Raw genomic sequence first — 23,939 nt, 5'->3', positions numbered from 1 at the left:
AACACACACATGTACGGGCGCACACAGACGCAAACGCAAGAGCGAGTACATGCGATACGCACTCGGCCGTCTCTTTCGCGTACGCGCCGCTGCATGTATGTGTACTCAGTGGTGTACTTATGCGTACTTAGTGTATACTCACGCCGATGCACAGATAACTTCGGTGCAGTGATGGAGGGAGGTGAAGAGACTCGGTGAACACCGAAGTGTTCGAAAATCGTTTTGCTTTACGAGCGTTTACACGAACAGCCACGCCATCGTAGAAAGGGAGAGAAGGAAGAGAGATTTCACGTACTTTACCCGTGCAACGATCCGCCGCACATTCATCAATTGCGCATTCACGTTTTTTTTCTTCTCCAAGAGATCACGCGTAATCATCCGATAATTGTATTCAAAATCGAATGAGCTGGCACAAGCATGATCACGATTGAATAAAAAAAAATGGTTAAAATTACAAAAAATTAATATTAAAAATTGCGATACAGATTTAAAATGTTTATAACATAAACTTAGACTTGTGTAGCGATAAATTAAAAATAGATATCCGTAAATGGAGCTAAATTAAATTTGTTTACTCAATTGGCATGCACGGGATCGGTACACCGGGGGCAAAGAAAGTTTGCACGAATTCGTCCATTTGGAAACCAGATAGACCCTGCGATACGCGCGGAGCAAGACAGAAATTCGATATAACACGATCGTCGTGCATGCCGCCGGTCGTTATCGATTGCCGGCGCATTTTGCAAGTAACGCCCATCGTGCCGCGATAAATTTTCGCGGGCACGTAAGTATGTCTGCGAATCACGTGATCGCATGCGGCGTTTGCCTTGTGAAAAAGAAGAAACTACAAGCGCTGTAAGCGCGATTGCGCGATACCGCGATAAATTTTACACCGCCATCGTCTGCATCGCGATGCCCCGACGATTCGCCCGAAGATACGCCGAACTATGGTTTATCTCGCATCACGCACCGTATATCTACGGATCGGATGACGCAGGTGAGTTTAACGTAGGAAAAATGAGGCTCAAATGCGCTGTAACGCGGTTGCGAGATCCACCACTAGTGTCTCAATAAATATTGCATATAGCCGAGGTCGACGTATTAATTATTACGATTCTTGATGGATTGCAGCAACAGAAATATTCCGATAAAGCGATTACGGTGCGCAAATTCATGCATCTATGTATATGTGTACGTATGCAATCGCATACCAAAGTGCGATCAACACTATCACGTTTTCTTCAGTATTTTCGATCAAATTAAATATTCATTCGAAAAGTTCACGCTAAAGATAGGAAATTACGAAGTCGGTATGATGTCCATCACGTTTCGAAAGATTTATTAAAGATTTGACAATTTCGTAATATTATTCCAAATATAATTTATGTTAATATTTAATGTACATGCGCAATGGTATGCGAGTATAAAAAGAATATTATATAGATAAATACTTTAATGTGCAGCTGTCTTTCAAAGCGGTCATGCTTTATCCAGAATAAAAGTATTTAATAGTACATCCGACGGAAATGTTATTAACGAAAGGTGTTCATCCATCATAAGCACAACGATAAGGGACAGATATGCGGTAATAATTTGTTGCCCGCGAACTGGCGCAGTTTCCTCTCCAAAGTCACGATCAGGGAAAGCGCTTACCGGGACATAAACAGCGCAGTCTGCAAGTGAAGTGGTGGTATTAAGCTTTTACAAATCGCAGTGCAAAAGATCTAACTCGAGCAAACTCGTAAAATTACGGGACTGCACTCCGCGTCGACTCGCCAAGACATTCGTCTCGGTGAAATGTTCATCGACCTCAAGAAAGAACAGTTGTCACTGTAACCCGGCAAGTGTCACGTTATTGTTAGAACTTACCGAATTATTTAAGTCTCGATACATTATAATTATTGACGACGGGAAATAATTGATGACTTGGATTATAGATTAAGAATTGTTTTGAATTTTTAAATAAATGTAATAAATTTAACTCTTTCTCTTTTGCATTATTAAAAAAACAATTGAAATAATATTATGAAAATCGATAAAAAGATGTCATTATATTAAAATATAATATACAGTAAGATACGGTACGTTAATATGTGGCGCGACTGTCGTTCATCATGATAATTTAATTGCCAGCATCACATTTTACACAAAATAATAAACTAGAGGAGATTAAATTTCTCAGATACACAGTATCATAATTAATTCTAAAAATATAATTGACATTTTACGATATTTAAATGTTTTTGAAATGCCGGAAGAGAAGACCCCAAGCACACGTGTATGCATGCACAAACATTGCCTAGATTTCCCACGTGTCATCGTGTTGTCAACAGCAGGCGGTTAATCCTGTCTCCGTGCACCACGGTGACCAGTGGTTTCCATGAATGAGTATCTGCAACGTGACTTTCCCCACACACTCGAGCGTAAAACGTTCTTCGCGATCACCGAGTGTGACTTTCGGCGTAGATCTTTCTGTCGATCGAGAGCGAGAGCATCGACCGATTTCGTAGGTACACTTTTAATACGATCGCGCTTACGATCCGGTCCTAAAGTGGTGACGCAACGGGCGAACGGGACCCCAATAGGTCGAGATGAGAGCCATTGTATGGCAATCTTATAATTTAGACAATCACCGATCAATTGAATGGGCCTTTACTACTGCTATACATGCAACGACCGTACACCGGCGAGAGTGAATGATGAATGAATGAAGGGACAAGACCGAATGAATGGACAGATAGTTGGCTCCGCTTAAACGTTCGTAAATAACCGGCCGCTTCATTCAATTACTTTCAATCGCTTCGAGCCAATAGATACAATTTAGAAAAAAAGGGAGCTCCGAGTGCGAGCTCGCCTTACCACTATGCACTTGTTCGCTATGATACTGAGAGTACGGTGCCGTAGAAACGGAGCGAACTATAAGCTTAGATACTTTTTAAAAATGTTAAATTCATATTTTTAATTTATAATTCAACTTTTTTTTATTTATCGATATTTTTGTTTACGTGTGAATTTCAAAAAATTCGAAAATAACGACAGTATTTCGATCATTGAATTTTTAATTCATGTCTCCTCTGTTGATCAGCATCAATTTTTACATTTTACAGTTAATTTGCGACAACTTGAACGCGTTGGAGTTACGGTCAGTCATTTTGGACTGTAATGGAGCCGTGGTCAGAAAGAAAGGTAACTCGCTCGAGAGGACATTTCACTATGTGCGCGCGCGCTAATCCTTGGAAACAGGCTTAATTACAGTCGCGTCCGAAACAGGATAATGGGCTGGGCGCGTATATGGCTGTCTCGTGTCCGGCTAACTAGCGTCAGCTCACCAAATCGGTTTATCGTTCGGCGAAAAGTTCCTTCAATTCCAACTGACTCCGTCTGCTCGCGATACCCAGTCTCACCGAAGTTCTCTACATTAGGCACTTGCGTATTACACCTGCAGTGGCGCAAGTCCGATGTCGCGCCAACTTGTGGCCATTAATTAACATTCCCTCCTATCGCTCACGAAAGTACATTATACGACTTCCAGTTAAATGATTTAACTTTAATCCAGTAGACGTTCATTGTTAACTCTACTGCAGCGTATTTTACCTATACTATGTATTATACTATACGATCTATCCGTGCATTAATTTCTGTTGCATGTTCATGACAATTATTTTAAATGATTAATAATTGCATATGAGAGAAGAAAAGAAGTTTATTTTATCAATTGACCCTCCGTCTGCAATCTAGGTTTTTTTTAGCATAAACATAAATTTTACTCTCAAATTTTTCCAAAATAAAGGAAAGAGAACAGAGTCCAGTTTCTAGTTGTTGAAATATCTTGTTAGATTCTATTAGATTTGCGAATGTAATAGAAATGTTAAAAAATGATTCTGAAGTTTTCCACACTTTTGAAAAGCTAGAATGATAAAAAAATTTGGGTCGGACAAAAAAAGATAGATTGCAAATGGAGAAAGTAAAAATGTGATTGCTGACGGAGGATTAATTATATATAATATATACTTGCGTGTAATAATAATAATAATTGTTAAGAATTAACAATACTAAAGGCATATATAAACCGCAAGTACTAGGCTTTGTGGGAAAGTCGTGAATATATTTAAGAGGTAATAATAACAGAATATAATGCGTTGACAGGTGGATAGTGACGCGATTGCATATGATAACACGATTTTATCGTAGAACCGCGACCAGAAAAATGTTATCTGCATCAGTTACTAAGCATTGCGTCATTAACAATACATTGGCATTGTGCCATACATGGCGCTTTGCCAGGTAAGACAAAAATATTGATTGCCAATAATGCCGGTGATGTTATCTAAGTTTAATGGTAAAAGTATATTAAAGATATTTTCAGTGGAAAGAATATCTCGAAATCTCCGCAGGCAAGAAACGTTGGGTAAAAATCATCGCTATAAAGAAGTGACTGTTGCCGCAACGATAGTATACCGTTGTTAATATCTCGCTGGCGTGTAGAGATTTGCCCACCCATCTCGATTATACGCTAGACATTGGCACATCTGCTCACGCACTCAGTCGCGCGAAATGCGAATCCACATCCGTGTTGCTCGGGTCCCGCGGCTCCGTTATCGCTGAACGAGGAAAATCTCGAAACGCGAGAGATCGAAAGCTGTCCTGCGGCCCGCGTCGTGTCGACTTAATGGACGTCGATCGGCGGGGGCTCTGGCCTTAGCTTGTCACACGGCCGCGAGACCAGCCGCTCGCCACGTCACGTCCGGATGAATTTACATGCGTAAAACGAGACGGCCGGGGCTCGGCGATTGTCGATAGCGGGTTTCCTTTTCCACCGATGCCGCGATGACCGGATCCGGCTCGTGATCCTGTACTAGAGGATCAAATCGACCTCGATGATTAGCTACCCACAATGACCCCGTCGTGCGCGTTGACGTGCTGTGACAACGTTCGATAGAAGGAGACCGGGGCAAATCTTTCGAGACATCTGCCGAAAATCATCGTGATCAAAACCGCTTTCATATATTATCCATAAATGTGGAAAAATCCGCGCTTACATAACGTAATATTCATACGATACATTTCTTCTTCATGTGTTGGAACAAATAATAATAATAGTCATCGACATGGTTTTATGTCACTCTGTTCTCTTTCTCTCATATACCATTTCTCGAAGCGATTCGGTATATGATTGCCCTATCCATTCGATGTCAATGCTTCATCATAAATTTATTCTATCAATTGCTTCGACCAAACAATTGAATGGTATCTTTCCAGAGCACATTAGAATCACATATTATACTACTTTATGTTAGTAGTACAATAAACTGCTTTATATGTATACATATTTAGCAAAGGCCTATAATTATTCAAACGCGCAATGCGAGTCTCTCGCCGAAACGTTTTATTTTAATTAACAAATAATTACGTTTTTATATATAAATCGTTTGAAATTAGGGTATACATAAGTTAATAATTTCATCCGAAAAATTTTATTTTTGAACTTGGTCAACATCAATGTACATAATAACGCATATTCATTTTAATCGCGTATATCCGAATATAGATCAATTATGAGAAGTCGATCGCAAACGTTTACTTGCGAATTGCCGCGGCAATTTTGTGGAGAATGAATTGAGCGTATAGCCCGTGCCAGCCAGTTGTCGGCGCGCGCGCTATCAGAGGCGAGAGGAAAGCTGGGTGTTTGCCCGCCACTTCCGGCTGCTTATCAAATGCTCTTCCGTTTGACCGTTCGTTTCGGGTATTCAATTATGGGCCCGCAATTGTGCGTATTCCGCGAGGTCCAGTTGTTTTATACGATTTACTGCGCGCCGGTAAATACATAACGTTACGGAAGTGATCTTCTATGGATTGTCTAACTAGTCGAAGCACTGTGTCATAACACCTGAAAACGTAACGGTTAGCTAACAAACAAAAAAAAGATGTGCAAAACATTTATCGTTTCTTAATTTTTATACGGATGATAATTAGTGAAATGCGGGAAATGCTTATTCAGTTTAGCGATTCATACTAGTAGATAACATCAGTATAAGATCTATTTAAAGATTTTTAATATCCACTTAATCAGTGATTAAATAAAGGAGCTCCTTATCATTTTCCTGATAAATTTGCCAAACGAAGTCACAGGTGCATCGTATATTACGGTCGTACATGATTAATTAATTAATTAATAATAGAGTGGGGTAGAAATAGCGTTCAATGAACACATGGCATCGTGCACGTTAATTAAACGTAATCGCGGGAAAAATAAAATATAGAGTAATACCATGTTCCTTGCTAATTATACACCACTTAGAAAAATGAATTAAGGGTTAAGGGTGTACGAGTGAAATGAGGTGGAAATATGGCATGTAACAAGTTCGCTTGTTCCGCGAGCGCTTGTATTCGTCTGTTATGGCAATCTCCCGTAAATTATGTTTCCCAGGTAATTGCTCGCTCGCTGAACTCCTCGAGTCAGCGACGAGCTCTCTCTCTCTCTCTTTTCTCCTGGCCGTTTTATACCCACCATCTTTGTCCCTCGCATCTACTCGCTCGTCCGCGTCCACTTCGCACGTCTAATAATCATGTAAAGCAGCTCCGGTTATCTGTCTGCAATAATTGCACATTGTCGAACGCAAATTCATGCGTGCATCGCGCGCTTGCGTCGGTAAGCGGACAATGTGAAGGCGTGTAAGAACGCAGACGTGGTGCCTCCTTTCTGCGACGCCCTCCGTCGTCGTTGCCATCGTGACGTCGGCGTCGGGAAGAAGGAATAAGACGTTGAATTTTTTCGCGGCGATCGTAAATTCCACGCACGTAAATAAACCGCTGATATTAGTCACCGTTCCTCTCTACGTGGACCTTTGTCGCTTATTTCGATCCGTTGATCCATAAACTTTAAATTAGCTTTTATTTTTTTATCTTGTGATTATTTGTTCATTGTACTATTTGATTAGGCCCGTAGAAATTAAAAAATTTTCGTCGAATTTTTTTTTATATAAAATCAGATTAATTCTTAAACATTTGGTAAAATTAAATTACAAAAAAAATATAATAGAGAAACATATTAGAACTCGCGAAGATGTGCGAAAAAATTCAAAACCTACTTTTTACAACTTTCAAAGGTTTATATAAATATTTGTGATGATAAAATAATTATAATAATGTAATTAGTCGAGATATGCTATCATCTATGAAATCAATTTTATTCACGCACTTAATAAATCGATTTGAAATGATTTCTACTCTTGTACGGAACATTATTAAGATATTGAACAGGACACGGTGCGAAAACTTTTGCAAGGCGCGAAATCGAATCCACCGAGTAAATTAGCCTAAACGCAATGATCGTACAGTTATTGCTCCCTTAAATCAGACGCAGCCGAATACGAGATACGTTTGCGGCCAAAGTTTATTTAGCCTCGCTTTACGGCTCACTCCGAATTCACTTAAGCCCGAATCGCTGCAGGAATCGCCACGATGTCGTCCCATGCGATTCGGAATTTTGGAACCGCTCCAAGCGACCTTTGAATAGTTTTCGGAAGCGGGGAGAAACAAGAAGGAGGGAAAGAGACAAAGGAGAATAAAAAAAGGAACGAGAGACAGAGAAGGAGAGAGTGGGAGAAACAGAGAAAGAATCATCAATAAAAAAAATTTTGTCTTATGAAAAAAATATTGTAATAATAATCTTTCGTTGATTATTTGAATAGAGGATTCAGAGAAAGATCACAAAAAACTGGACAACATGACAGTATTTACGAATTAAAAAATTATGTAAAATCGCTAGACACAATTTGTTGTAAAAATTAAAATATAAATATTTATATCGCGATCGATTATGCTATTAATAAAAGAAATCATATTATTGTCATTGCTTTTCTGCATTGGACTCTGTTTATGTTATATTGTCTTATTTTCATTCCGCTATTCGGGATGCCCGTCCCTGCTCTCATGACGATTCTTTCGATGCTGGAGGTCCCAGATACGAAGCACAATAGCGACTGGCATTCGAAACTCTCTGCACGCTTATTCGGAGCATCTTCGTAAAAGAAGAGCGTATTTTCGCCGTTGAAAGGAACAACGAGTATAGTGACAATGATTAATCTATCAACAACAGTACGTTCCAATTTACGCGAGTGTTCTTTTGAATTTGGACTTAGCTAAAAATCCATTATTGTATCTTATTCTGCAGACAGATAATGTGACTTTAAATAGTTTATCGTTTGTAACGTAATGTATACATAATAAAAGTAATTAATATGTGTGACATATTACACACGAACTAAAAGAGCATAAGGTTCGAATTTCGGAATCCAGTGGGTTTGCCAAATATTTCTGCTATCGTGTACAAGTCTCGCGAGTCTCACGAAGGTTCGTAGTTCACGACCCGCATGTGTCCCATGGAAGTATGCACCTCGCGTGCCTGGCGCATCTGTTGCACACGCGACGCAGACAACTTGCGACACTACCAACACGTAGAACGTTCGATATTACAGGGTGATCCATTCGAACACCTCGTAACATTTCTAAATAATTGTCAGAAAAACGATTCTGTAATTTTAGATTGCTTAACGCATGCAGCACGCAGAGCCATGTAAATAACTGCAGCGATCGATATTTTTGATTTTATCGTGTTCTCTTGAAAGAAACTTAGAAGACGTTTTGTAACAAATAAAACGTTAGAATATGAAAAATCCTAAATTCTAAATTAAAACTGATTTTCCTGCGTACATACGAAAAATAACATTTCCTTGAATGCGACACCCGGTATAATTCGCGAAACGAGCAGCCGGCAGACACGAAAGCGTCTACAGTGCCAATTTGCAATTACTCAGGTATTATTCGTATCACATACATACGAGTTCTCTTGTATCGAGCTAACCTCAAGTTTATGGTTTTAGCATGTCCAGGTCGGGGACTATACGCGTCCTAAGAACCTCTTCGGAGTCGATCGTGAAAGTACGCGTGTGGGTGCAATCGTGCAAGCCGTGGGTTCGGGACTTTGGGTCGTAGGTCACTTGGGTCATGTCGTGATAATTAAGAGGTATCACGTCTTGCTAATTAAAACCCAGATGTAATATGCGAAATGAAGCGGAGCGACGTGTTATCTCTGCGCGTGTAACGTGAAGCGCGCGAATTGTAAATATGGTCTTAGATTTCACAAGGAGTATCCTCTCTCTTGGTGTATTCTGTAGATCTTGTTTACGGAGATGCGCCGGAACGGTCAATGGCTTATTGACGGCCATAAGACAGCCCAGCAAATATTTGCTCGACCCTCGCGACGACGTTGTACTAGATGATTCGTGTAATAATATATATACACATGCATACTTTGTGAACACTGGAAGTATTCGTGAGAAGACCTTATACTCGGTAGGTTTTAAAATCTTTCAGAGTTTTTATTTCAAGCTTTGTAAGATGATGGAACTTTTGAAAAATGAATACAAAATATCTTTTATGAATTATTAATTTGTTATTACGCGCGAGGCTATTCCCTTATAATGTAATAGTAATACAAAAATAACAAAATCGTGTTTTCTTTTTTAAATTGTAACGTGCAATTAATACATCGACAGAAACATCTAAGAATCGGTGACCCGCAAAGTGAACGCTTATGCTTACTTTCACCAGCGGCTTACTATAGTTGATCGACAGAGAATGACGTTTTCAGGCCTTCGAGAAACAGAATTTAACACACTCCGATTCCACGATCGCTTCTGCCTTCACCGTTTATAAAATAGAACACAAATGAATAAATGCTTAAGAAATACCCGTAAAATTGATTGATGCCGGAAAAATACAGTATAAAATCGTATATTTGTAAAAAATCGCTTTCTAACATTTGTCTTAATCTTAATTGATTTTTAAGGAAAAAGAAGCCAAATATATTTTCGTGATCGCCTTTGCCTTCACCGTTCATAAAAAATAGTATGCTAATGTATAAATGCTGAATTAAGAAATACCCGTAAAATTTATGAAAGTCGAAGAAGTACGAGAAAATCAATATAAAATCTCGTCGTATATTTATATATAAAATCGCCTTTCTAACATCTGCCTTAATCTTGTAATTGATATCTGAGCAAAAAAAAGTTAAATATGTTTCATGTTACGGCACGACCATCACGGAAAATATATCATACAGCAATAAATGTACACAGTTATCGGCACATATAAAATCTTCGTACATTCCCATGCGTATGGCATGCATACGATCACTTTGTTGTCTCGTCCATCATCTAGGCAATCGAATAAACTATCGACGGAAAAATAATTTAACGCCAATACTACCTACGTGAATCGTTATCGCGTGAGCGCGGCGGTACTCCCTCGCGTGGCATTTCATCCGGTAGTTAGTGGGTGCTCGACGCGCGAGTATCTCCCGCAACGCGTGTATTTGGATATTTTTAGAGTGTGGGTGAATCACAGTTTGGCCGAGGCAGCCGTGCTCACCGGCTCCAGCACCGACAGCTAAATCACCGATTTCAGAAATAACGACCGTGGAAATTAATAATTCCCTTGGTGCCCCACAAAGACCTTCGCGACCAAATGGACCAGTTATTTGACGATGGTTACGTTGCGTGTAAGTTTTGTTATTATTATCGTCCGGTCTTGTCTTAAGCGATTGAACGTTATTTTATAATACTGATTAAAACTGCCACAACGGCGCGTCTTGTTTCTTTCCATGAGATATTCGCTGTCCAAGCTTTCCATGTTCGTCGTATGGAATTCCTTGTTCATGTCTACACGCGAGTAGTCTCACCCGGTCGCATCATGACTCGCATTCCTACCCGCAACATTAGATCGTTAACGTTTTATCTTTCTAGCCATCGTTATGTCTTCGATACAGTTACAGCGTGGGCAGAAGAGACTATGATAAGAAATTTTTTCTTTTGCTTTTACAATCAATCATTAGTTCTTTCTCTCCTCCTGTTGTACTATCTCTATTGTTTGTAATACAATAATAAATACAATAATATCTTAAAAATAAGGAGATTTTATAGCAACAAGTATTTAAATCGCATGCATTGTTCCAAGTGTATTTAGTTACTGTGACACGATATTTTAATTTTGCAAAGACCAATCAAAAGTCGTCAGAAAAATGAACACCATTAATGCGAATGAAGGGACGCTTTTCCCCGTTTGGTTCGTTTATTATGTATTTTAATAAGGCAAGGAGGCAAACGGCAAATATATACCTACGTGACTGCGTGCACCTGCGTTCGCTTATAGTCAACCCCTAACCGACCACGTTGCTTACTAGCAGCTCGTAAAACGGGCGAACCTCGGTCTAGTACATAGGTCTAGACCAAGCCTGGACTAGACCAACGAGACGGCGAATCCGAAATAAGCCCCTGTATTCTATTTTGAGGCCTACACGCCGCACTATACAGTATCTCGATGTCGGTATAACACGCTAATGATTCCTTCGTCGACCTCTCTTGCTCTCGTCCTCTTTTTATATACGTGCCATTGTCAGTGCGCCCTGTTTGAATGCATCCGAGTTTGAAATCGCGACTGATTTGTACAATCTACATTTAATTAATGAGGCATAAAAAATATTATAATAGCTCATCGATTTCTTTCCTGTTATATACATGTATCAAATTGATAATTTTTTTAAATAACTTATATTTTCAACATCGTATAATTTATTAAAATATGTTTTAAATATTAATCTTGTATTAAATGACACGCATATCTGGAATATAAACTTAGTGAGGATATTAATATTTTGGTATTGAAAACGTCACTAAATTTCATTTTATGTCGCTAATTACTAATATTTATTATTGTTAATAAAAAAAATAAACTGAATATTTCATTTTATAAAATGATTTGAATATAATATTTTGCGCTATCTGTAAATCATGATTAACGCTGAGTAGCGTAGATAAATAAATAAATCGAGTGTTCACTAAGCATAATTAATACCCGAGCAGGTTTATAACCGAGCCGCTCTGTTAAACCTGGCTGCTTTAATTTCTTTTTAATTAATAGTGATATCCAATTACTATAATTAATTTTTAACGAGTGACGATAATCCGCGCTAATGATATTGCACGTCGTAAATCCAAAATATATTGCATTGTAGTCAAGCCTACGAGCAACACGAAACATTCATTCGTGATTTATAGTTCGCGATCTCAATGTATACACACGCACAATATATTGTATTTTTAACAATTTAACAATTTCGATGGAGTACCTCCGTCATTGCATTTTAGTGAGACTCAAATATTCTAAAAAACTGTTACTACAAACTTAATTGATTACGTAAAAACAAATAATAAAAAATTAATTAAATTTCTTATTTTAATGTATCTTAAATATATTGTACGTTGTACGATTCCATCTATTCGATATTCCATATTCTAAGTGCATACCAATGTGCTTTAATATATTTATTTTCTATCATCAGATTTCTTATTCTAATTCATCTTGCTACGAAGTGAGATTCAATCGATATGTCTTTAGAAATGGAAAAAAGCACGCTAAAGACTCTCTTTCGTTGTCTGACATCTGGCTCATGCAACTTCCTCTCTCTCTCTCTCTCTCTCTCTCTCTCTCTCTCTCTTTCTCTCTCTCCTCCTCCTCCCCCCCTCCCCTCTCTTTCTCGCATCATACATCTATGTCTATCTTGTTCTTGCTCGCTCGCGTGGTCTTCCGTTCCCGCTCATGTCCGCGTGACTCATGTCGCGGCGTGCGACGCGCCTCGATAAGTGTCGCCGTCTCTCGGGGATTTCGGGAACCTCGTTGGGGATTCCCCCTACCTCTACCTTGCGCGGAGCCGCGAAATGTCTGCAACGGAGGGGATGCCTCGTCGTTGCGGTGGGGGTTGTAGACGAAGGGTGGAGAGGGCTAGCCACGGCAAAACTTTTGTCCATTCACGGCCGGCACGCTCCTAATTGGGAGTACGCTCCGAGGTCTCGTTCCACGCGCACGGATGCTGCTGGATCAGACCGGAACTGATACTTAGGAATCGTATTTCTTTTTCCTCGCGCTCTCGATTGACACTCATCGCCAAGCGTGATAAAAATTTTTTATTTGTGAAACCCTTACAGTAGCAACAATGTTAATCACCAATCGAAATTACTTTTTCTTCGGAAAATATTCTTAAATAAAAATGCTATTGTAAGCCCCGCGCGTGTTCAAAAGTAAATTTAGATAAAGAAGCATACAGATTAATAATAAAAAAATAATAAAAATTAAATTTGTTAAGCATCAAAAGCAAATTCGAACATGCGAAAACTTATTTTTACGCAAAAGAGCGTCCTTTATATTCCACACGTCAATGTATATTTGTCGGCATTCATGCATGCTTATCTAAAGGAAGTTATATTCACTACATACACATTCACATCTGTCAATGCAATTTCCGTTCAGTGAACAGAAAGTTTGATCACTAGAATTGAATGTAGTATTTTTTTTTTCAATCATGGTCTTGAGAGTTGCTATTTCGTGTCGAAATTGCAGACATTGTTGCAACGATTTTTTTACAGATTTGTTTTATAGAAACAGGATGGATTCGCGACGACCTAATTTTGCAAAATGTTGCACGACTAGCTGGATTCGAATGTACAGCGAGTACAAAAATCGTTATCTGATATTAATTCTTCATTTATGACACAATATGCTACAAATTATTGCTATTATTTTATAAGTATTTGCATTTGAGAAACATTTTAAAAATAATTCAACTTTCATTGTAAGTTGCAAAATTTAGAAAAAGTTTCCTAAGTAATGCTCATATGTAGTATAATAAACAATAGAACAAATTGTTTTTCGCTAAAATATTTTGTAATAAAAAATTTTTAAGTAATTATGAATCAATTGACGGGGGAAATAATTCATGAAAATATTACGTTTTTGTGACGTGAGTTTCTTATGTTGTGCAATAATGACGAATCAGCGTCAATATGAAAGTCAATATGATGATGTCGAGAAATGTACCATGCTAACGAGCTGGGAGACTCACTCGATTGTCGTCGATAGTACGCGAGTCAGAAAATTGCGCTGCAATCTTCTGCGCGTCGCCAGACGGAGCAATGTACTTTATACTATCGCGCGTTTTGTCATATGGATGCTTTATGGAATTACTATGAAAGAAACTACTCTCACAATCAGAGACTCGTAGAAAAGAACCTAGTGTATAATTTCTATTATAATCATAGTCTTTCGCCTTTACTAGTTATGGCTCTGATCTAATGATGCCTCTAAAATGGCAAGCCATTTGCAACTATGCTTGATTTAGAAACCGCATCGAATTAAAAGTACGAATTCACACTGCTCAACTACCGCGTCGCAGTGAGAGACGTTAATTCGCTTTCACGATTTTACACTTTAGTCGGAAACGTTTTGGTGCGTTATATTATTCAGATGTTACTTTACTTTATACTATTCAGACGTTACATTTATATTATTCAGACATTGCTTTTTACCGTATGAATAATTTTAGAATAATCTTATTAAAATGATTGAAAAAAACATACTGAACAATCTAATTATTATACGACATCTTATTTCTAACAAAATGTGACTTTTATATTAACTATTAATGTTACTTAATTTGTGCTTTCTGTCTCTCTTCCTCTCCCCCTTCTTTCTTTAAATTATATACTTTATTTTTCAACTAGTAGAATATAAAAAAACCTGTTATAACATAAAAATTGCAAAATTTTGTCAACTGATATTTGCCTAAGACTTATTCTAAAGAAATTTCAGTTTTCCCAGGTTAGACAAACAGCGTGCTTACGTCATTAGCTCGTAGCCTAATCAATAGACATAATTATGAAACTATGCACCATTAATAGTCCCAAGCCGCGCGGGTCATAATCTCGTGGTGAAGGACGGTGCGGTACTAGTTCGCGCGTTATTAAGCGGGTGTATTTTATAGGAAACCGGTAGTTGGGTAATAACGAGCGAGGGTTGCCAACGTTCGATTATGGTTCCTTAACATTATTACATGCTAAAAGAGAATAACTATGCAACTATAATAAAATGCACTGCATTGTGCTTTCCATGCAATATCGAATATCTCAATTATGATATTAGAAAATCTTAATACTTAATTTAAAATTTTTATCTGCCCCTATATTGATAACAATATTAGTTTATTAACTTACATTTTATAATATTATTGTAATTGTAAATACAATCTCTGAATAAGAAAATTTGAAAAGCAGGATAATATTTAAAACAAACAAATATATATATCTTGTTTTTTTTTAATAAACAATCTTTGAAAATCAATGTTTTATTTCTCAATAAATAATACACAGAAAAAATATTGAGTTTATTTTTTGAATTAATTTAAGACATGATAAATTACGAATTATTGAGACATCCGGTAAAATATCGAATTTTGAACGGAAAGTCATCGTTCATTGACATCTGTCCGATTCTTCCTTTTTTCGTCTCGTAGTTGATTTTCCGCTAATCAAAGGATGCGACAATCGTTTGCATTTCCTGTGGCCAGTCATTAACATTGGTACGTTTCAGTGGGGCTTTATCGTTTATCAGCTAGCGACAACCCCCTTCTATGTCGGCCACTTTGCCGCAAGTCGGCCACGCCATCCCCAAATCGCTAAACTATCCTCCAAACACCAAGTACCGCACTAGGGAAACTTCGACGTTAGCCACCCTCACACCTTTGGCGTTTGACCCTAGAATCGGCCAAGTGGCTGAGAATCTGACCAACGAGCAATTACGAACGAGGTGTCGAAAGATTTTGCGGTGGAAGATTTACCACTAACGGACATTATTTATAGATATTATTGACTGACAAAGCAATTCTATTTTTGAGGTATGCCCAAGACTCGTCACTTGATAGTAAAGTTTGACAAAACGTTTCAAACGTACAAATTATCTTAATGAGCAAGCGACTTATAGATCACGCTGCATACTGACAGCTATACATTTGTCAACCACGGACATGTTAAATCCTTTTTAATATCTTCTCATTTTACCTTCACGAGAAATAAAAGATTTTTTTTCTTACTAATAGTCAACGATACAAATAGTTGCGATGACGGGATTTACGGCAAACGACCATCAGCCTTAATAGATATCAATAGCTCACGTTATTCGTCAGTATTGTCAGAAAAACGCAGTGATTTAATTTTTCCTCATTAATTGTTCCTGGTGTACGTACCGATTCGTCAACGGTTATCGAAACAGATGAATTCATATGAATACTCATGAAATACACTCTTAAACAGCACGTTGTTATTAACCTGCTCCGATATTCCGCCTGTCAATTAAATTCGTATGCTTGCTTTAAGAATCGCGATGTCAGTGATGTGACAGATAAAATGTTTTTATTTATCGGCAAGTAAATTTTACGAAAATTTAATATAAAGTTGCACGACAGTTACTGGGAGAATCCGATATATAGCGATCACTAAATAACGAATATACATGATTTTGGAGCAAAGAGATCATAAATATTAATAATTTATTTTTTTCTGGATTTATTTTAGTAAGTAAAGTATTGATATGTCATACAGCAGTCTAACATGTATTAAAATTTAGCTTTCATATTTAATAATTCTCAATTTTCGAATGGTAATATATTTCTCATTTATGCTGTGAAATGTTATTAATAATCTTACATCAATCTTTCACTTTCCTTCATGCCCCATATTCTTCATTTACTTTCGCAATTAATTAAAATATTCGTGAGGATTTTGAAGACGCAAAAACAAATGTAAAATTTACCTATTTTACAGTAGATTATATTTAATCGCAGTACAATTGTAACATGTCACGTACACGAAGCTAATCTTACCTAGTAGTTGCTAATAGATACTCTGTGCGCGAATATGCACGAGTCATCGTTACCGATAATAAATATAATGCTGAACATTCTTATCGGTTTTTTATTCAGCTCTATATTTAACATTTTGATAGCATTATAACATATTTTCTTTTTATGCTTTCCATAATTTAATTTGCAATTATCAAGACCGCAATGCTATCAATAATCAACGACACCAGAATATCGAAGCGACATTTATAGCACAAAACTACCGTGTGTAAACAGAAAACGCAAGACTCTTCAAAGTGTGTGTATTTTTCTTTCGTATTACGTGGACGGTCTGTCCCATCGCGTAAATACCGGCAACGTATCGAATAACTGTGTTACCCGCATCGAGTAGATTTTCTGATTTAAACGTTCCTACTAGCAGCGTACGCGTGACACGGTCGAACCCTCCGGCAACCCTCCGGGATTATCTCACCCTATGCCAACGCGGAGCGGCCCATTTCCGGATATACATAGAATGAACGCACACCTACGAAGTTCTCTCTCTCTCTCTCTCTCTCTCTCTCTCTCTCTCTAACGCAAAATACACCCAATCGACACAATCGTGATCACTTTGCTCTCGCGTGACCCAAAATACTCGCTACTCAGCCTATCCGCACTAATCCTCGTCACTGAAGCAACGTGCACGCAGCACAACGATCGCGATCACTTTTCTGTCACGTAACGAAGGAATATCTTTTCTACATTCGCACTGATGGGCAATGTAAGATTCTTTTCGGGCCAAATATTTGGCTGATCGGTCGTGATATTGAACACTTGAGTCTCGCATGACAGACAATGCGGGGAAGATTCACAGTAATCAACACCGAACCACTATCCTGTGAGAGTTATTGCGCGTGGAACACACATCGTGTCATGCACTTACCTGTTGCCAGAAGTGGGCAAGCGTGAATAAGGGCTCCTTCTTGTAGAGCCATTCCATGGTCGTTATATTTCGCGAGTTGGCCTCCGCGGAGGCCTGCATGCTGGCCAATGCCGCTGAGTTCAGACTCGCTAGTATGGGCTGCTGGAGCGCCGCTGTCACGACGGAGGTGTTGCTACCGGCTACCAGATTGGCGTGGTACACGGTCGCGGTCGGCGCATCCTCCGAACCACCAGTAGCCAGTAGTTGGGCCCCGATCGGCGCTGACGGCCCCTGGAGCCCCAGTGACGAAGCCACTTTGACGGCTTCGAGCTTCTCCGGCGGACGCAAAACTGCTCTTCCTCGTTTGCCTCCTCCGCCGCCGCCTCCTCCGCCTCCGTTGCCGGTCGCACTCGGGGAACACGTTTTAGGCGGCGGTTCCGTCGGTACCGTCTCTCACCGGTAGTCCACAACGCAACGTGTAGCGTGTCACGAGTCCACTCGGTGGCTCGCGCTTTCGTGTTATTGCCACGCGATGAGCATCGCCGGGCTGACACTCTTTCGCGGCAGCGCGCATTCGACCTTCAGGAGTTTCCCTCTCGAGAGTTTCCAACGTGCGTTGCAAGCGTTTGATAGTTATTACTTGCACAGCACGTATTCTAGCTATTCATTTCTAATCTAAGCGAAGTACTTGGATCGGTCTCTTTCTTGTCTTTCTGTAATCCGAACCGATCGTCTGGATTTAGCACGTCGCGATTCGTTCATAAGCAACGTTGGATCACGACACTTGGAATTCTCATAGACCAAACGGTAGTTTCACATTTGTCGAAAACGTGCTCGGTACCGCGGCATTATCAGCACTGTGCTAAACGTCTTGATCTTCCTCGATCGACGGATTGTATTGATCCGTATCATTCGTCACCGTATCATTAGACTACTATCACTACTATCAGAGGGTCATGGAGCTCCTAGACAGGACTATCCGCAGACTCATCAGGATCATATAGTCTCTCACAGACAGTCTGTCGATATTCAACGTTATGCTCTTCTTCGTCGTCCTCATGCGAGCAGATCTCTACCTGCTGCCGCATCACACGGCACGCATCACGGAACGGATCAATGTTTCTCACTCGCGTCAACCGGAGCTCAGTCCGCGACACTCACGCACTTGGGTGCACAATCGACTACACAAAAAAAAAACAATCACGACGATGTGAACACGGAGTCTCCTCCAGTCACATGAGGAAGATCACTTTGAGATTCGGAACACTTTGGTGACACTTGAAGGTAACACTTGATCGATACGCCGCGCGATTTCGAAATCTGCTCTCCTTGTGTAATCCGTTCTCCAGCAGTCTCTTGAGTCTCATCGATGTCACTCTGATGGTAGGCCCAATGTCTGACGTTCAGTACCTTCTTTTATCGAAAGGCAGAGTGAAGACGATTGGCGTTATTCTCGATATCCTCCTCTTCCTCTTTCTTGGCCTCCTTCCTCGTTTTGTGATTTCACTGACTCACCCGGGTCGCGAACTCTTTCGTCCGCTTTCGTCCGGATGACCTCAAGAAGAGAGAACGAGACCCGTCCTAGCAGGCTCCTAACCTGAAACTAAGAGCTACCGGACGACCGATGCAATGCCTGGAGGAGGCGCAGAGCCAATGGTGGGAGATAGGCGGGATCTGCGACTCGTAGTGGGGTAGTCCAACCCCCCACACGACCAATCTTGGACTCTGGGAGTATCCCCACCACGGTCGCGCGCCGTCTGATCTCGGAAAGGACACTGCGTGAGTGGGGATAAGCCGCGAGAAGGAGCGGGAGGCCGCGGAAAGAAGCGGAGGCTGGCTAGGTGGTCCCTACCAGAGCGGATCTCATATTTTCAACTCCCCGACCGCCCTTTTCCAACCCCTGCCGATCGCTAGTTCCCTTCTTCGTTCCTTACTCTTTTTCTTCTGATTTCCCATCCTTTCCATCCGATCTATTCCTCTTTCGCTCCCTCTATCAGCCTGTTTCATTTTTTCGACTTTCTATCTCCCTCCCCCTCTTTCCTCCTTTTACCGCCTTTTCTGTCTTTCTCTATTATATCTTTCTTTCTATTTTCTTGGTCCCTAACCCGCCAAAAGTCTTCATCTTAACAGCTTAAGTAAATATCTTTTGTTGAAAAAACAGATTAGATTCCAAATTTGTTTTGATTTTTCAAAAGATGTGTCAACGTTTCTATTAATTACTCCACTGAACAGAGTTGGAAATTATTCACATCGACAATAATCGAGATAATCTTTGAACACTTAGTAAGATCGATTAATTTTACAATTTTGATTCATATATTTTTTTCTTGGAGTTCTTAGTTCACGATCTAATTTGGTCATTATTGTGATTGAAGGAAAATATTATACGAGAAGCATAAAAAAGAAAGAAAGATAGTTGGGGAGTATAGAAATTACGAAGTATATATAAATGACAATTATGTATTAAAACTAAAATAGTCACAAATAGTTAAAAATATTTTTAACTAAGAATCAGAATTTGATTAGCTATTTAAATATTTCTTTATTAAATAAGATGATACTCTTTATAAGATTAAAGTTACGGAAAAATCTCATGATTTGGAAAGTAAAATCATTCAAACCGTCATTTACATAAGAATAAAAATTACAGGCTATCCAAAGTCTCTTTCCGCGTGGTATATCCGCCATTACACCCAGTGCCCCTCCTTTCTTAATTACTTGAAAATTACTTCAAAAAGCAGGACAAAAGTTTTCCTTTCTAAATCGTGAACTATATCTAGCTGAGATCTAACAGCTTAATCAACAGAAATACCGTACTTTAATCAATAACATTGTTCCTTTACTAAACACGCGGTTAAAAATTGAATTAGCTAAATCTCACTGTTTCAATAATCAAATAATTTAGTTCACGAAATAGGCGAGAGATTTCTTAAACTTTTTCATTTCTATACGATGTATCTATTCAAGCAAATTGCTTGACTGTAAAAAAAATTCTTTCTATCCAAAGTTCTTTGTATCAAGGGACAAGATAACTTTCGAATGCCAAACGAAAAATTTGATGTGTCTATATATTTTTACGATCCTAATTAACCCACAAAAATGAAAGAAAAGAAACAGCAGCACTGAGCATTTAATATCAGAATTATTCTTGTCACGGTGTTATGGGGTTGACTTACGCGTCGTAAATAAAAAAATAGGCTAAGGGCACACGCGTGCAGATAATAGCCCACTGAAGGGGTTAGCTAGTACAACCCGCCTTTTACCGCGGTAAACCCACTTCGCACCAGTTAACTTAACTAGTATCGAACCCAGTGCACGTACGAGCACACGTAACGTTCATTTTCATACTGATTGTCTGCAGTATTGACTTTCGACTTTGCAAGATTGATTGTCGCAGTTTGGCTCTAACGAATTCATTTCCGGCGTAATAAATTAAAATTAAACAGTACACGGGAATAGTTATAATATCATCTTGACTGTGAAAAAATTCTCCATGAAATTACAAAAATCAAAGTTAAGAAAAGTATCAAATAATTAACATAATGTGTTAAGATATTATATCTGGAAAAATGTATTTCAAGAAAAGAATGGTATAATTATTAATTTAGACTCATAATTGTTTATTAGAACGTAGCGTTCGATATCAATGCGAATAAATTATTTTGTTATTAAATTTTCATCTCAATAATTTCAGTGCGAAGTATTTTCTAAGTATTAATTAACGCATGTTAATTCTGTCGATAATCAAGCAGAACCGATATTGTTAGAGAGAGAGAGAGAGAGAGAGAGAGAGAGAGAGAGAAATTTATTTATGAAATTGCTAATTTTTATGATATTATACATTTTTAACAACTAATAGATTATTGCACAAATAAATATAGAAAGTTAAGATTAATTGATTAAATGTGATACTGAGTGTACCTATAGTTTACATAACATCAGGCGCATCATTATTAGAATACTGACTAGATACTTGTTGCTCGATTAACGCAACAAAGTTACAACGTGACGATCGATTTTGTACGATTAAGTATTCCGCGCTAATTCGCAATACCATCAGCAGTTTGGGATTGGTTTCTACGGCTAACACGGCTGTTTAACTTAGGGAATTTCAGCCAGTTGTTCTTAATGTGACAATGTCTGCTTTTATATTCTGCAATGAATATCATTCGTCTCGTTCGTATTCTTAAATGGTGCAGTGAGATAAGTAATAATCGAAAATCATTGCGACATGAAGAGGAGGATGTCGTTTATAATTATTAACGAAGGAAGTATATTACATTTGATCAAGAGACATAAAGTTATGTAAAATTATTTCTAACAAAACGATTGCTAATAAGACAAGAACTCAACATATCCTCACGGTAGTCCAATTTTCACGCAAAATATCTATTATTTTGAAATCACTTGTAGTGCTTAGACGTGTTTCGTCATAACGAGTGACAAGAACGATTCGCGCGTGATATTGATTGCGCTATGAAGTTCGCAGAAATTTCATAAACTTCTAATTTTCGAAGCCGATGTGATGCGGTTACGTTAACTCGCACTGTCGCGGGGCTAACGCGTGAGATTTATCAGGTGCAACTAAACCACGAAAATACTACACAATTGCTGGCTTGCCAGCGTACTTTACAATCACCCGGTATAGCGCGAGGATTAGTTTGTCAACGCCGGCCGGCGTGCGCGACGTGCGTGTGCATCCGCGTACATGCGTGCATACGTGTTGCGATGGGCAAGATTAGCAATCTTCGCGTCTTCGACGGTTAGAAATATATAATGCGTTGTCCACACTTGGATACATTGTTGGCAAAGCCAGCAGCCCGGACAAACGGCTACGTTATGCGATGGCATAATGCGCTGGTTGCGCATACTCGCACCGCCAACGATAAGCGTGGACTCGAGTTTTAAATAGATTGTAGACATCCTGAATAGAAATAAAATGTTCTTGTAAAAATATATCTTGAAGCAAAATTAAGAATTTCGAACCTGCATTTAACGCAGGAATTATAATTGTGTATCCGCGAGTTATGTACTTGTATAGCTTCGACAAAGGTATAGCGCACACAATCCTTGCAATTTCAATTTAATTCTTTAAAAGGAAGTTAATTTAACAATAAATTAAATTTTCCTGTATTTATACATTTTTTTTCCATCGACATGGAAATAGTTTAATTATATCACGATAAAAGTATCTCTAAATTGATAGAGTTGCTACATAACATATATATTTTTGTAAAAATCTGAAAATTTCGAATTTATAATGCAACAGTGAATTCTAAAGAGGTATTGGAAGACAATTTAATAAAATGACTTTTTATTTGATTATAATACCGAGAAGAGATATGCATTAAGTTTGCCAGATAATTAGAATTACAATCGAAATGGTTATTCTTGATCGAAAAGGAACAGATAAATTTGACTGACAGTTCGTTGTTGAGCACTTAATGAAGTAACGTGAACTTCCAGTGACACATTCTGAACAGTCTATCGCTTTTATCTGTTATTCGATAAGTTCTTTAAAATAGCCCTTGTATCGCAAAATTATATTACATTTTATGGCAACAATTAATATTAAAACAGAATATTTCATAGCTAGATTTGTCAGAAAAGACTAATTTTGAATAAAAATATTTTTTATAAATTATATACATGTCGACTTTCTATGTATAATAGAATTACTGATCTCAGGAAAGTAGCGACTATTTAAAATACCGGATTTGCAAAATGATTTCGAATAAAAATCATGATAACGCATTATGAATGTTCATTATTTTTCTGCTGATTCGTGTGATATTTTTGCACATTTTGAAAAATTGTTTTAAATTTGTTGGACACTGGCACGAAATCAGACACGTGACGATCGTTTACATTTACGATAAAGATAAAATTACCAACCGAAAGTATTTGACCGCGGGTGGACGCTCGGCGATTGGCCAAAAGCACGAATACACCCTCGCGTTTTGCAATGCCGTTGAGACGATTTTACTGCTCGTATATACGCGGTATGGCCGGTCGGTTCTCGTAATAGTACGACAAGTTAATGCGTCGCCTGATATGCGACGTGCCGCCCGGATTTCGATGTACCGTGGAATAACTCACTTGCGACAAATCATTTCGAGTTTAAATTACATATTTCCCAGACGTACGCCCGTAGCAGCGCGGGTTTATTTCGCATTTACATCGTCCATCGATGAGAACAAAAACCGAATTTCTCGGCCATTTTCCGCGTCGCCGCTGCATCGCTTACGCGCCGCGGTTTCTCGATCGCGTTTCGCTTTATGCAAATTACCA

General features: G+C 38.7%; 1 protein-coding gene across 5 annotated transcripts in view; it reads right to left on the bottom strand.

The window, feature by feature from the left end:
* The window catches only part of cut (homeobox protein, cut), a 135,013-nt gene extending 117,237 nt beyond the window's left edge, over positions 1 to 17,776 (bottom strand). For all 5 annotated transcript variants that reach the window (XM_018520237.1, XM_018520251.1, XM_018520258.1 and 2 more), the window contains exon 1: positions 17,670 to 17,776. In XM_018520237.1, the coding sequence (XP_018375739.1) occupies positions 17,670 to 17,768 (99 nt within the window). In that variant the 5' untranslated portion in view covers positions 17,769 to 17,776. The remainder of the gene's footprint in view (positions 1 to 17,669) is intronic.
* Positions 17,777 to 23,939: the final 6,163 nt, after the last annotated feature.

The sequence above is a fragment of the Trachymyrmex cornetzi genome, unplaced genomic scaffold, assembly GCF_001594075.2.
Source record: "Trachymyrmex cornetzi isolate Tcor2-1 unplaced genomic scaffold, Tcor1.1 scaffold122, whole genome shotgun sequence".
Lineage (NCBI taxonomy): Eukaryota > Metazoa > Arthropoda > Insecta > Hymenoptera > Formicidae > Trachymyrmex > Trachymyrmex cornetzi.
Note: the sequence above shows the minus strand (reverse complement) of the source record. Positions and strands in the feature narration are given on the sequence as shown.